This window comes from Rhinolophus hipposideros (assembly GCF_964194185.1).
Source record: "Rhinolophus hipposideros genome assembly, chromosome: 1".
NCBI classification, from domain to species: Eukaryota; Metazoa; Chordata; class Mammalia; order Chiroptera; family Rhinolophidae; genus Rhinolophus; species Rhinolophus hipposideros.
The window spans coordinates 12791582-12806699 of record NC_138047.1 but is presented as its reverse complement, the minus strand read 5'-3'; the positions used below and the strand labels follow the sequence as shown (position 1 = coordinate 12806699).

General features: G+C 37.1%; 1 protein-coding gene across 8 annotated transcripts in view; it reads right to left on the bottom strand.

Annotated features, from left to right (window-relative positions):
* Positions 1–7528: 7528 nt before the first annotated feature.
* ARHGAP21 (Rho GTPase activating protein 21) overlaps positions 7529–15118 on the bottom strand; it is a gene marked incomplete at its 5' end in the record, with an annotated part of 117656 nt that continues 110066 nt past the window's right edge. For all 8 annotated transcript variants that reach the window (XM_081059555.1, XM_081059556.1, XM_081059559.1 and 5 more), the window contains 5 exons: positions 7529–9295; positions 12023–12054; positions 13967–14072; positions 14388–14429; positions 14599–14724. In XM_081059555.1, the coding sequence (XP_080915681.1) occupies positions 7664–9295; positions 12023–12054; positions 13967–14072; positions 14388–14429; positions 14599–14724 (1938 nt within the window). In that variant the 3' untranslated portion in view covers positions 7529–7663. The remainder of the gene's footprint in view (positions 9296–12022; positions 12055–13966; positions 14073–14387; positions 14430–14598; positions 14725–15118) is intronic.

Sequence of the window (15118 nt, the reverse complement as noted above, 5' to 3'; positions counted from 1 at the left end):
TCTTGTTCTATCATTCATAGCAGGGATGCTGGGAGGCCCCGGCAGCGGTTTTCCCCCTGGGTGCAGCCCGACTCCCTGCTTCCGTTCTGAGCCACAGCTAGACAGCCTGTAGGACAAGCAGCTCCCATTGTTCCTTCTGGCATGACCCAGACTGCCAAGGCATTCCTGCTGGGCCTATCGTTTCTTCACCTTGCAACCAAGTGGCAAGTAGGGACATTTTGCTTGTTGTCTTACTCAAGAATTCCTGGATCTGCAGTTTCGTAGCCAAAACCTCAGCAGTAACTACCAGGGAGGAGAGGGAAGCTGTCATCCTACCACACATCACTCACAAAATAAATCCCAGATTCATAAACCCCTAAAAGTGAAAACCACCTGTTAAAGGTCTTAGAAAACAAATACAGCTTATACCTGTGGATATGGAAGTATTTAAGGGGGACTCAAAATGCACATATAAAAGCTGGTAACTGATTAAATTAAAAAACCCACACCCTTAAAACCTATACGATGAAATACTTTAAACAGTTTAAAGACCACCCAATGAAGGAAGGTATTTGAAATCCACACTATAGGCAAAAAATTAGTAGGGATCTCTGAGAGAAAGTCAACAGAAAACAAAATTCTTGACTAATAATGTTAAGAAATGAAAAACAGTGAGGTGCCATCTCATACTCATTAGTTTTGTTGTAAAAACAAAATTTAAAACCCCCAAAATATCTAGTGTTCAAGAGGATACAAAGAAATGAAAAAATTCATACACTGCTGATGGAGTCTAAATGGGTACAACTTCGGGAATTAATCTGACATAACCTAGTCAGATTGAAAATGTGTATGTGTGAGGAACTATATGCAAAGAAACCACTCCAATAACCATGACCATCCCCAAGAAAATGGAAAAAAGAGAAAAATGAGAAAATAAAATAAACATGAGAGACAAAAGTGAGAAAATATTGCTACATGTATCAATATAGATCCCAAAGAGAAACATGGAGTGAAAAAAAGCAAGTTCGATAGATAGTATACATATGTAAATAAAAAATATAACACTGTAATAATTATGGCTATACATATAATAAAAGTAAAATGTGGACTGGATGGATATACTGTGATGTCTATGGGGAGAGAGGGAAGGGAATAGGAGTAAAAAGGGTAACAAAGTGGAGTAGAAACTTAACCAGAAATATTTATTTTGTTAAATAACATCTGATGTAAATATGACAAAATGCTAATGTTTGCAAACCTTGGGTGATGTAAACAGTGTCATATTATTCCTGTTTTCAATTTTTACTACATTTTTTAAAAGAAAGAAATGTTACCACAGTAAGAGGGTTCTAACAGAAGAATTGGAATGGTGAGCTGAAATTACTTTAGGATCATCTGTTCTAACGCACTTGTTTTTACAGATGGGGAAACTGAGGCCCAGAGAAGTAAAGTCGCTTGCGCAAAGTCCCACAACGGGTTAGTGGCCAGATCATGGCTATAGCCTGGTCCTTTGAACACCTAGTGCAACATGCCAAGCAGATCTGAAGTGAGGCTTAAAGAATATGACCTTGTGAAAAAATCAAGAAGTAGCGACTTTAAACATCTCATGTAATATTTTCATCTGCCACCTTTCTCAGGAACAGGACCTGCATCTCAGCAAGCACTTCACAAGTGTGTCACTGAGTGAACCCAACACAAATGCTGGTTCCTTCTTTCAACAAGAAGCAGTATAAGCTACTTTTAAAATGCGACTAAACAAACCTTAAAATATTTTAATTGAGAAGTAGGAACAAAACTGAGACACAACTGCTGCGGGATAGGCTATTATATTTTTACTAAAGTGAGACCAGAAAAACAGACTCAAGCAGTTTGAATGACTGTAAATTGCTGAATTATGCCCGTGACAACAGATTACTTAAGCAGTGCTATGTGGCTATCTGGGTGCTTTTAGAAAACACATTGCTCCTACAATTTATTAGAAAACGAGTTGTTTTAATATTTACGTATATCAGTACATATTTCTCTTTTGTTAGAACAAACATTTTCCTGGAATCTCCAGTGACAAGTGTCAAAATTCCCCGTCTTAGACATTTTTAAATCTGTCTGACATTCTTGTAGGTGAAAAAGCCTATTTATAATGATCCGAATTTAGGGGACATTTCCAACATAAATGGAATAGCTCATAGCAAACGATCACTCCTACAGAGAATAATTAGAAAAGCTGGATAAAATACATACAATCAACCAATCAAGAAACAAACAAACTGGAGAGCCCTTAAGGCAGCTAAGACAAGGAGCCAAAATTACAGTCATGCATCAGGAGAGGGGGTCTACTAAGAAGCAGGCTTTTATCAGTTCTGGGCTGGGGAGTGGGACGTAAATAAATAAACAAGCACAGGGGTGCAGGATGCCAAGTCAGCTGAGACTTGTGGAAACAAATCCCTGAAAACTCTAGTAAGAAAACACAATAGTGTGTGGTTTTCCCTTTGAGGTATCTGCCAAATTCTTACATCATTCAGGGCAGAAGGCTAAGCTGAAAGCTGGTTGAAATACAGATTGGTGCTTCTGGTAGTCCCCAAGGACTGAGGCGACAGGCAATGGAGATCAGGACACGCCAAGGAGAGGCCTTAAAAAATACTGTAGACTGTCAGTTCCGATCTCTGGCAAGTCACGCCTTAGGAGAGGGGCGGAACCAGAGACAGACCTAGCCTGACAAAGACTGCGGTTCTGACTCAACCAGCTCTGACTTTGCCTGCAAATACAGAGTGACCCAGACAGACGTCTTCACAGTAGCAATAATACCTGCAGCTAACTTTTCAATAGTAACATGGAAACCAGAAGAAAACAGTGACATTTTCAATGAAAGAAAACCCTAGCTTTCTATAGGAAGTAAACATATTCTTCGAAAAAAGAATGCAGGGGCGGCCAGATGGCTCATTTGTTTAGAACATGAGCTCTTAGCAATAAGGTTGCTGGTTCGATTCCCACACGAGCCAGTGAATTGCGTCCTGCAAAACTAGATTAAAAACAACAGCTTGAGCTTGGAGCTGAGCCACCGATGGGCAACCGGTTGACTCAGTGGTTAGAGTACGGTGCTCATAACACCAAAGTCGCCGGTTCAAGTCCCACATGGGCCAGTGGGAGACAACGACTTGAGCTTGGAGATGAGCTGCCAGTGGGAGGCCGGTTGTTCAGTGGTTGGAGCGTGGTGCTCATAACACCAAGGTTACTGGTTCGAGTCCCACGTGGGCCAGTGAGCTGTGCCCTCCACAACTAGACTGAAAACAACAACCTGACTTGGAGCTGAGCTGTGCTCCCCACAACTAGATTGAAAAACAACAACTTGACATCCTGGAAAAACACACTGTTCCCCAATATCCCCCAATAATAATTAAAAAAAAAAAAAAAGAATGCAAAACAAAAACATTTCCAAGCAAACATAAACCAAGTGAATTCATTAGCCAACCCACACTGAAAGACATAATTAGAGTTCTTCAGGAAGCAGGAAAAAGACCCCAGATAAAAGAATGAAGAGCAGTAAAAATACCGTGTTTCCCCGAAAATAAGACCTACCCAAACCATCAGCTCTACTGAATCTTTTGGAGCAAAATTTAATGTAGGACCTGGTATTGTATTATATTATACCTGGTCTTATATAAGACCCACTCATGTTTTAATATAATAGTTTATTTTTAAAAATATATTTAATTTTTGCTCCAAAAGATGTATTAGAGCTGATGGTCTGGCTAGGTCTTATTTTTGGAAAACATGGTAGTAACTGTTGGTAAATGCAGGTGAATATTCAACTGTATAAAACAAAAACAATGCCTTACAAGGTGTATATATATATATATATATAAACAACGATAAACATGTTGAAAGTAGTAAATGTCCGAATTTAAATTAGAGTCAATTAGAGTCTATTAAGTGAAGGACATCACTAAAAGAATAAAATAAATAAATAGCATGCTCATAGGAAGGGAAAGTAGTATAACGAAAATAATTGATTAATCCAAGAGGTAAGAGGAAAAGGTATATAAATCTAGTGGGACAAATGAAAAAACAAACATTAAGAGATGGCAGAGGTGAATCCAAACATATCAGTAACACATTAAATGTAACTGGATTACATATTCCAATTAGAAGACAACGATTACCAGACTACATTTTTAAAAACCATATGCTGCTACAAGAGCTAAAACCTGAAAAATAGAAACACAAAAGCTTGAAAGTAGAAGGGTGAAAAGGATTTATTATGCTAACACTTACCAAAAGTAACTAACACAGCTACACTGATATCATATAAAACAAACTTAGCTAGTGATAACGAAAATCATTTCATAATGATAAAAGTGTCAATCCACCAAGAAGGTAAAACAATTCTAAGTTTATGTCCACCTAAGAAACTAACTTCAAAATACGTAAGAAAAATTGACAGAAATAACAGATCTATAAATCTACAATCATAACACAAGACTTTATCACTGCTCAGGAACCAGTTAAGAGCCAAGTAAGAAACCAGTAAGAACAAAGATCTGAAAAACATGATTAGGAAACCTGACCTAATCAATGTAATAAAGCACCCAATAATGACAAAATACAGGTTCTCTTATGCTGGTTTATGATGAACATCTCAATTAATTTCAAACAACTGAAATCTATCAAGTATGTTTAATGATCATGGGGAATTATGATAGAAATCAATTTTTTAACAAGATAACTAGAAAGCATCCAAATGTTTGGAAATTAAGCAACATACACCTAAATAACTCATAGGTTAAAGAAAAAAATCGCAGTGGAAATTAGAAAACAAGAAAGGCTGAAAATCAATGATCTAAGCAAATAGAAATGATCAAAGGAAATAGAAAATAATAAATATAAGAGCAGAAATGAATAAAATCTTGAGCCTTGAATCTAATTTTATTTTTATATGTAAGTATTTTTGATACTTTCAGTAATACACTGACTTTTCCAGGAACACATCTACCATGTAAACTAAGAAAAGAATGTACTTTATTTTGTACAGAATTTTACCACGAATCATACATCATTTAAAAAAATCACATCACCAACAAAACAATTTATGGTACATGAGGTAATTGCATTGTTAGTGACTATATATTGGTGCAAACATCTACTTCACATATTGAAATATTTATTCTATTATAATTTTCCTTTAATTTCTTTTCTATTATAAGAATTATATTCTATATTACATATTGAATATACAGCAAGTTACATATGTAGATATACAGATATATTATCTATGAATTTCATTTCAAAATAGAAAGAAATTACAAAGTAATTTTTATAGAAAGAGAATATGGGGTCTGACAGGGTTGACAACCAGTGGATTTGATGATTTTTTTAAGGCCCTCCGAGTCTCAACATTCTGAGATTTTAAGTACCCATTGTTTTAAACAATAGCTGTTGACATATTTTGTAAGTAGGCACTATGTTTGGAACAGTACCTTATTTAAATCTAATAACCCCTACAAATAGTTACTATTGTCAGTGTTTATGAGGGAATAAATTCAGAGAAGTTAAATAATTTGTCTAAGTTTACATATCTAGAATGTATCGAGTTGGTGTGATTTCCAAATTCAGGTTCTTTTCACTCAGCCATCTCCAAGAAAAGGTATAAACATACACTGCACATTAGCCTTGCCCCCAACTCTTGGTTTCAGTTATTGTAGCCAACTGAGGTCTGAAACTATTAAATAGAAAATTCCAAAAATAGACAATGCATAAGTTTTGCACTGCTCACCATTGTGAGTATGGGGATGAAATCTTGTGCCATTCTCTGTTCCACCGGGATGTGAATCATGCCTTTGTCCAGTGTCCCCACCCTATAGCCGCTCCCGCCCGTTGGTCACTTAGTAGCCCTTTCGGTTATCAGATCGACTATATCAGTATCACAGTGCTGGTGGTCAAGTCGCCCTTATTTGACTTAATAATGGCCCCAAAGCACAAGAGTAGTGATGCTGGATATTCAGATATACCACAGAGAAGCCGTAAAGTGCTTCCTTTAAGGAAACAGTAAACATTCTCGACCTAGTAAGGAACGAAAAAAATCATATGCTGATATTGCTAAGATCTGTTAAGAACGAATCTTCCATCCATGAACTTGTGAAGAAGGAAAAAGAAATTCACGCTAGTTTTGCTGTTGCACCTCAAACTGCAAAAGTGACGGCCACACTGTGATTAAATGCTTAGTTGAGATGGAAAAGGCATTAAATTTGTGGGTGGAAGACGTGCACAGAAAAGGTGTTCCGACTGATGGCAACGTGTTCAGCCAGAAGGCACTGAGACTATACGAAGACTTCAGCAAGGGACCCCCTGAAACAGAGACACCAAGCCGTTTACTGCATGGAAGAGATGGTTACAGATGCAGGAGTAGGTTTGTACCGAGATATAAAAATTACTGGAGAGGCTGCGTCTGCCGATGAAGGAGCTGCTGCCAATTTTGCGACAGTTGAGGAAGTTGATTAGGGTTTGTTCTCCACTGCAGGTCTTGGAACGTTTCCTCCTCGGAAAAGGGGAGACTACTGTATCCCTTTAGCTAGAAAAGTTAAATATTATCTGTGTACAGGAGTATGGGTAGGCCAATGTAAACATGTGCAAGAGATCCCCGTCAGCCAAAGCAAAAGAGAGGAGATAGAATATATAGAGTAGGTAAGTTTTGAAAGTCAGGACCAATTAAGGCAGTTATAAACGGATGACATTTAAAAATATATTAGAATAAGTTTGAAGCCATGCAAATTTCACCAAAACAATTTTTATTTCCAGTGTTTAATTGGGTATGCGCACAGGCATGACATGGGTTTGGATTCATTAAGTCCTCATGCAGAATTATATTCTTCTTGATAAAGAAGCCAGTTTCATCCAGGTCACTATCTATACACCTATGTTACAACATTTATATCAAATCTGGTATCTGAAGAAAAGATACACATGTAATAGGTTCATTTATTTAAGTTACGTATTTTACAGAAAGATTAAAAATTCAAGTCACACAAAACTCAAAAACTGTATTAAAAGTTTGAATATAAAACTCAGAGATCCACCTGGAATGACTAAAGAATGGAAATTCCATATCCACCTGTGTTAAAACTGGTAAATGTAATGAAATTTGTTACCAATAAAACACATTCATTTATTCAATGCAAGTTATCTAATTTTAACAATATGGCACCCTAAAAACCAAATGGATTTTTATGATGAGGCACTTTTGTTAGTGATGAAACCAAAAGAACACATTTGCTGTACACTAATGCCAGCTATTTTCTTCAGTAATCTTGGGTATACACTATGTAGTAAGTTGCAACAAATACCTTACTCATTTGTATACAACTATCCAATATATTTTTAAATATATATATATGTATATATATATATGTATATACATATATACACACACACACACACACACACACATATATATACATATATATATGTATATATATGTTCTTCTGGCTGTAGTAATGCACTGTAAAGCTATTTCACAGTGCAAAATGATGAAACCAGCCCAAATGAAGGCTGCATAATAACAATTCTGGTACAAGAAAATATTTACAGAGTTACCGGAACGTGTAACAGTAGCCTTTTATTTGCTATAGTGGACATACCTCCAGTTTAAAGACAGGGTTGAAGCTGTGCTTTACTGCCTGGGGATTCAGGCAGTTTATGAGGTTGCAGAACTCGCATTTTGGCTCATGTTCTGGAAGCTTTCTCCATTTATTTGGTCAGGTGACTGTGGTGGTTTGGAAAGAAGAGGCCTGTTACCTGAAGCCAAGGTACTGGGAGAACTGCCTGCATCCGACTGAAAAGACCCAGGTGTGTCCATCGTGGAAATTTCTAATGTGCTAGTACTCTGTGGTTGGGTGTCTCCCATTTCTCCTCGAAGGTCAGATGTACTGGTGCGGAAGCGTTCCCTTGCAAGCCAGTCTAAGATTGACAGGTCCTGGGCTGAGCATTTTGGCTTTAACCGGTTCACAGCTGAAAGTTCAGATTCTCTCTCCCCACTCTGCTCGTGCGCTTTCCAAAAATTCAAAACACTGATTTCAGTAGCATCTCTATGCCCTCCGAGTGTATGCCGACGTTTGATGTTTTTCCTTTTAGCAGTCTCAGCATTCGTTTTTTGATTTCCTACTCCAAACATGTCATCTGCCGGAGCTCTGGGTCTCAGTTTTAACCGATCTGCTATTTTCATTTTCCAAGTGGGTTCCTGTTTTTCTGCTTCACTTCTGGTTGGTGTTAGTAAACTCCCTGTTGATTTTCCTTTTTTCATAACATCAAACACTTTAGTTATTGAAGGTGTTTCTTTCTCATTCTTGGCATCTCCTAGACTTCCACTGTCTGACTTGAATCTGGCAGATTTTTTCCTGGATAGTGTATCACATTCAATCAGTTTATGTGAACTGAAGAGCTGTCTACGGCTATCTAAACTGGGGGTTAAACTTCCCTCAGTGCAACTTACTTCACTCCCTTCTGAATTTCTCCGGCTCGTCTTAGTAACTTCTTGTAGTTTTCCGCGGAAAAGCCTCTCTGAAGTCAAAGCGGTGGGAAACACAGGGAAATCACTCTCGCTGTCTGTTTCCACAGGCCGTCCCTCACTGATCAGTTCGCTTCTCTCATCATCAGCTTCGTCTCCCTTACTTTCTGCGACGGACTGCACCTCAGGGCTGAGTCGGCTGGAGTCGAGGCTGGTCACGTATGTAGCAGATGAGGTGGTTGAATAATCTGAGGTGATGGTGCTGACAGTGGCCAGAAACTCACCGTGTTTCGTTTCTGGACTAGTGCTTTTCTTAGTGGAAAACCTTGCCAGAGAAGCCTGTGAAGAAGTGCTGAGCAAAGTGCCGGAGTCCGACCCTGTCTCCTCCAAATGGGAGGGCTTCTGTGTCACCAGGGACCGGGGGCTCTCTCTCAGGATGGAGAAGCGGCCGCTCAGAGTTGGTGACTTGTTATGTTTTGAACTGTGTGGGGGTGAAGGCTCTTCAGATGGCATTCTCTCCTTTCGTAGCAATGTCTTTTCATCTTTTGCTGTACTACTGTCTTTCTTAGCATTGTTTTCTTTGGAAATGATGATCCTTTGTTTTCGGCTCAATGTCTCACTCTCTGTTTTGGATTCTTCTTTAGTATCACTGTGACATTGTTCTGCATTTTCTTTCTTAAAAAACACAGTGTCCAATTCGTCTTCTGAGCTGCTAGGTTGTGCTTTTTCTTTTGGCTTCTTCCTCTTGCGACTAGCGGCTGCAAAGATGGAGGACACAAGCAGTTCCCTGCTATACTGATCTTTTCCAGATCCCCAAGAACCCTGAGAAGCAATCAGAAATGAGACTTTGAATGTAAGATTATTGAGTACGTTTTCTGAAAAGGTTTTCCCCCAAATATTTCTTACTGAATTACATTTACTAAAGCTCTAGAAGCACCAACAGAATGTAGTTCTTTTTTTTTATATCTCCTTTTAAGATAAATTTTGATCTATCTATACATAAAGATAATTTAAGATAAATTTTACTTTTTGTTTAATTAGTCCCATTTCTTTCCTGGTGGTATGTATCGTCAAGTCATACAGCGGTTATGTATCTGCCAAGTCACAGCTCATATACATCTATCTTTGAAAGAAATATTTTGTGCTTCATGCCATCTAGCTCTCCTATTAACTTCCCCGTATGCGCTGACTTTCCCTCTTTCTGTAATGCTCAGACATTCTTCATTCTTCAGGATATGGAACACAGGTTAATATTCCAACATAGTTGGATATAGTATTCTGACACAGGTTACTAAAATCTTACGAGTGACTTCAATTTTCTAATTATAGGCACCATATGATACAGCTACTGTGCCCAATCAGCTCATTAAGGTCTGCCATTCAGCCAGGCTGAATTCAGGGACTTGCCTGAGGTAAATCAGGTTGGTAATGTCTTCGGTTATCGCAAGGGAACAACACAATCAGAAAACTCGAATAACATAGGGTCAGTTACAGATCTTTTCGTCCTTACCATAGGATCACGGTGCATTGCTATTGGGAAAGCTGTGGTGCAGGCTACTGGCTTTGTTGGCTATGCACAATAGGCTCTTTTTTTAAAAAAACATTTTTTTTTTATTAATTTCAGGTGCACAAAACAATGTAATAGTTAGACATTTTCATAATTACGTATGTAATGGTTAGTCACATTTAAACACATTCTGTACGGGTAAATGATTGTGACAGGGCTCTGAATTTAGAGACCTGACGCTTCTTCCTCTAGTGTTCCTTCCTCTGGGTTGCTGTGTTCGACACAGAGCAAGTGATTCACTTTTAAATATCTCAATTTCATTAAATGTGATGAAATTATATTATCATTACGACACCTTAGGGTTCTTTCTAAAATTCTATGATTCTGTGATCATATATGTGTTAGGGCAAATGACTGACTAATTATTTTACAACTGAGAAATTGTTACAAAGAGTTATACCATTTGGATATCCATTATATTACAGGCATGGGATAAACTCCACCATAATTAAGATGAAGAGATGGCTATAACAAACAACAGGTTTAGAAATATGCATCTAGGAAAAGAGAAGGAGGGAACTTCAAACAGATCAGAAATCGAAATCTAAAATCTTATCTTCTGGAAAAAAAAAAGATGGAAAACTGTTCTACAGAAATCTAACGAGACATGAAAACTAAATGCAAGGAGTGATCCTTGACTGCATCCTGTATAGAAAATAAAAACAAACAGAAAACATTATTGGGACAATTGGGGAAATTTGTATAAAAATTGTACATTAGAAATAATAATGTATTATACTCACATTCGCTACATATGCTAATTATACTGTGATTCTGTGATTCTATAGAATGCCCTTGTTCTTAGGAGACATGTGCTGAAGTATTTAGAGATAAAGTGTTACCATGTCTAAATGTAACTGTCAAATGACTCAGAAAAAAAAATCTGTATCAAGATTTACCAACTGAGGAATCTAGGGTAAAAGTTTTGGGTGCTATTATTCCAGTAACATTTTTGTAGGTTTAAAATTATTCAAAATAAACAGGGCAAAAAAAAAAGATAAAGGTAAAAATCACAGTATAAGTGATAGTGAATGATATTGTATGAGGACATAATATGATTAAAATATTTTGTAACATTTCTTCAAGAATTATAATTTAATCATATATCATCCCATTATGACATTTAAACACGACATGTATTCATGTCTCATTTCCAAATAGAACTTGTTTTAAGAAATGTATTAACGATTCTAGTTGCTACTGTCTCAACAGAACAAAGCTGGGACAAATTGAATTAATAAAAACCTTTCTAAGAACTGTAAGAACTTCCTAAAACCTATTCAACAAATTGTGTAATTTGATGGTGTTGTCAGTAGAACACAAATTACGCTAAAAATTCTTGATTATAAAAACAAAACTAGCATTTTTCTGAAATAATATGTATTTTCTATAAAAATATATAATAATAACAAGTCTGTTACTACTGAAATATTTACAGAAATAATGATGTGATGTTTGGGATTTGCCTCAAAATCGTCCCAGAAGGAAAGTGGGTGGAGTGCAGATGAAACAAGCTTGGCCATGTGTTAATTGTAGAGAATGGATAGAGGAGGCATGGGGGCTCATTATACTCTTCTCTCTACTTTTGTACATATTAGAAATTTTTCACATTAAAGAATGAGGAAAGGAAGCCTACTTTGCATTATGCTAAATTATGCGGAGAGAAACCCAACATTCCAATTCATAATCCAGTATTCTTCTCTCATATTCTATTTTAAGAATTAATGTTTCCCTTGAGAAGACTTTGGTCTTCCCTTAGTTCAGCCCAGTTGGACTTCAGGGACTTGCCTGAGGTAAATCAGGGTGGTAATGTCTTCGGTTATCTCAAGGGAACAACAAAATCAGAACATTCAAATAAGTTAAGGTCAGTGAAAGATCATTGTATATTGATGTAAAAGAAGTCATGTGCATACCAATCATAATAATTAGCCCAAAAGCAATATCCGTCCTAAAATATTTCAGAATTGTATGAAACAATTTACCTTAGATTTCGTTGAGTCGCTAGTAGCTGAATCTGTGAGAAGTTAAATAAAACATGGTCAGTATTAGTCAATCTTTACCTCTTTCAACAAATATTGCAAAACTTATGAAAAAGACAGGCACAGAACAAAATGGGAAAGCAAAACTCAAACAAAACAATAGAACACAGTGGATAGTCAGAGCTCACAAAGATGCAAGCTGCACCACAGAAAGCCACCGCCATGAAAGGATGCTGTGAATTGTAGGCAGAATCAGCTCAATGATAGGAATGGCAAAGGAGCCCTGTACTAAACAAAACAGAAATACTAATGTTTATTCAATTTTCTAAATATGAAATCTAGCAATAAAGAAGCTTGAAGACCCTTTTAAGAATTGTGCTATGTACCACATCCTGTATCTGAAACTGATACACAATGTAGGACTTTTAAGACTATTGGCTGCCTTAGCTACAAATTGAGACACTCAGTGTATTGATGTTGATTTTTGTCAGACTGTCAAACTTAAATTTTATAAGCATATACTGTATGTATACGGATGCGTTAGGATAACCCTGTTTCCAGGTCACCTTGGCTTTATATTAAACAATGCTGATCTTTGTGCTTTAGACCCCAGTTTCATATCTGTGCAGTCAGGGATCCTTTTGACTAGTTTGGTTAAACTGCCACCAGTTTTGTAATTCTCTATTAACAAAAGCTATTATGGAAATGGAGAAATGGAGACCATCATTTTACTGTCTGGCAAAAACTCAGATTATACAATTACAAAGAGGGTAGGAAGGGGCTAGCACTATTCCAGATAATCCCAATTTTGAAATTTTCTCTTTCAACTTGAGGGAAATTGATTTTCAAAATGGATGAGCTGAGCCCCGTGCCACGCCCCTTTTTAACACATGGCTAAATGCTTTATGACTTTAAGAACTCGTAGACCGTACCATGCTATTTCTCCTCACGGTCTGCTTCAGAAATAACAAGAAACAGCAGAAAAACTTTTAAGAAAGTAGTATTGATCTGTTTACAATAATCTTACGAGAAAATTTACACCACAGATCAACAACGTTTGCATTTACAAGAATCGGGGACTCCTGCAGACCAGGCAGCTACAGTGTGGGCAACAATCCTCCTTCTTCCTACAGTTCCAGCTGTCCATCAGGGACACCACAGAATCCACTAGCGACATTACCGTGTGATAGACTCCTCCCACTTCGCCTGTTCAACATCAGTATAGATTTGCCTGTGTCAGTTAGTGCTGAAAAAACCCTTTAGGACTAGAACAAGAACTAGAGACAAAGGGAGAACATTGTGTAAAACAACATGCTAGATCAGTGCAAAAGTTTGGCAGGAGAAAATTTTCATTCAAAGAGCCTACAAGAACTAAAACTTCACCGAACATCAGGGTGGCAAGAGGAAACAGAAGAAAACGTCAGAGATTGACTTTTACTGTGACATCTATAGTGACAAATAATATACTGTATTTATGAAAACGGTGCCCATTAGCAGTTCAACATAGTTTTAACTTGCCGCTTTTAAACAGAACATCTAGCTCAAGAAGAACTACTTATACAGTTTAGATCATACTTTCTGCCATCACAGCAACCACATATTCAGTAGCATATATCTGTTTTACCTTGTGATGACTATTACATGGAAACTGTGAATTTAAAAAAAAGAAAAAGAAAAAGAACAAAACAGTGGTTCGCATGCTCATTTCCCTCATATTTCCATTCTGACAAGCATTACAACTCCATGCACTGTCCAGGGCATTATAGTCACTGGAAGATAGTAAGATCAATCAGAAAAGGAAGATTACATTTTTTATTCGTAGAAAGGAAAAAAAGAAGAAAAGGAACAAAATCATAGCGAACTTTTACTTATGATTGATTTGCTTTTTCCTGTTATTACCAATTTAGCTCTTAGCCTATAGACCAGTACTGCCCAGGCAAGAGTTACCTGATACGTCTCCCGGGGACGCGCCTGTCCTTCCAATGTTGGTGAGTAAATGATCTATGTTTGGCACTGGCTGTGAGTCCACTGTGTGTTCCTCCTGCACTGTTGTCTATGGTTAACAAACAAAGATCTCTTCATCATCTCTTCAAAGATACCTTCTTTAAAATTCAAACAACACTTAATAAAAGACACATTACTGAGTGGAACACATGGGCTTAATTTTTTACCTTTACATGTAATTAACTACAAAACGACCATCATACTTGTATTTTCATTAGATCAGAAACCGAGGCGCTATAGACCTGCTCCCAGGGTGCAAAGCAGATAAGAGCATACAAAGCAGGAAGGTGATATTGTTGTAGCATCAGGATCTCACGTCCCAAATGAAAATAACAGAGTACAAATGCTGACGGACAATACTTACAAGAGGTTCTTCAGCACCTTCTTCTGTGAAAAACCAGTCATGCTAAAATTTGAAATAAAAAAGGTGAAAGGAGAAATTAAATAACCTCTTAAGCACAACAATATTTTGGAACAGAGCATTTTCTTAGGAAAAAATATGATAACCATATTCTGCCCTACCAAATATCAACCGCTCAAGAAAGTTTTCTTGATGAGGCGAAGCCTGGACTTACATGCTGGATAAGCGTCTCTACGATCTTGTACTGGTCTGGCATGTGCGTGACCATGTGAGTCATATTATCTTCAGATGTTCTTACAAGAGTTGGGCCAAACACTATTGCTAGGTTTCTTGGTTCCATCTGAAATAAAGGATGATATGGGAAAATATCAGAATTTTTCTTACGAATGTAGACTTAAATGTTCATTGTATGTTTGGCATTTTATTTCTGAAAGGTTCTTTTGATGAACCTTGTTCAAAGAATAATGTTTGATGTGTGTGAAAAAAATAATGCTTCCTGGTTAGGATTTCCATAAACTAATCTACACATAATGTCTTTTTCCTGCTTTAATGACAAGGTACAATGCTAAATTGGCATTCATTTTTTCCAAGTCTTTGATCGCTACATAAAAATTTCCAAATTTGCCCCAGTAGTATATGAAAATCCCTAATATGGAAAAACCTAATGTCTGGAAATATTCCTTTTGACCAATTATTACTTCAACTGAAACATCTGAAGCTCTTCGCTTATCCTG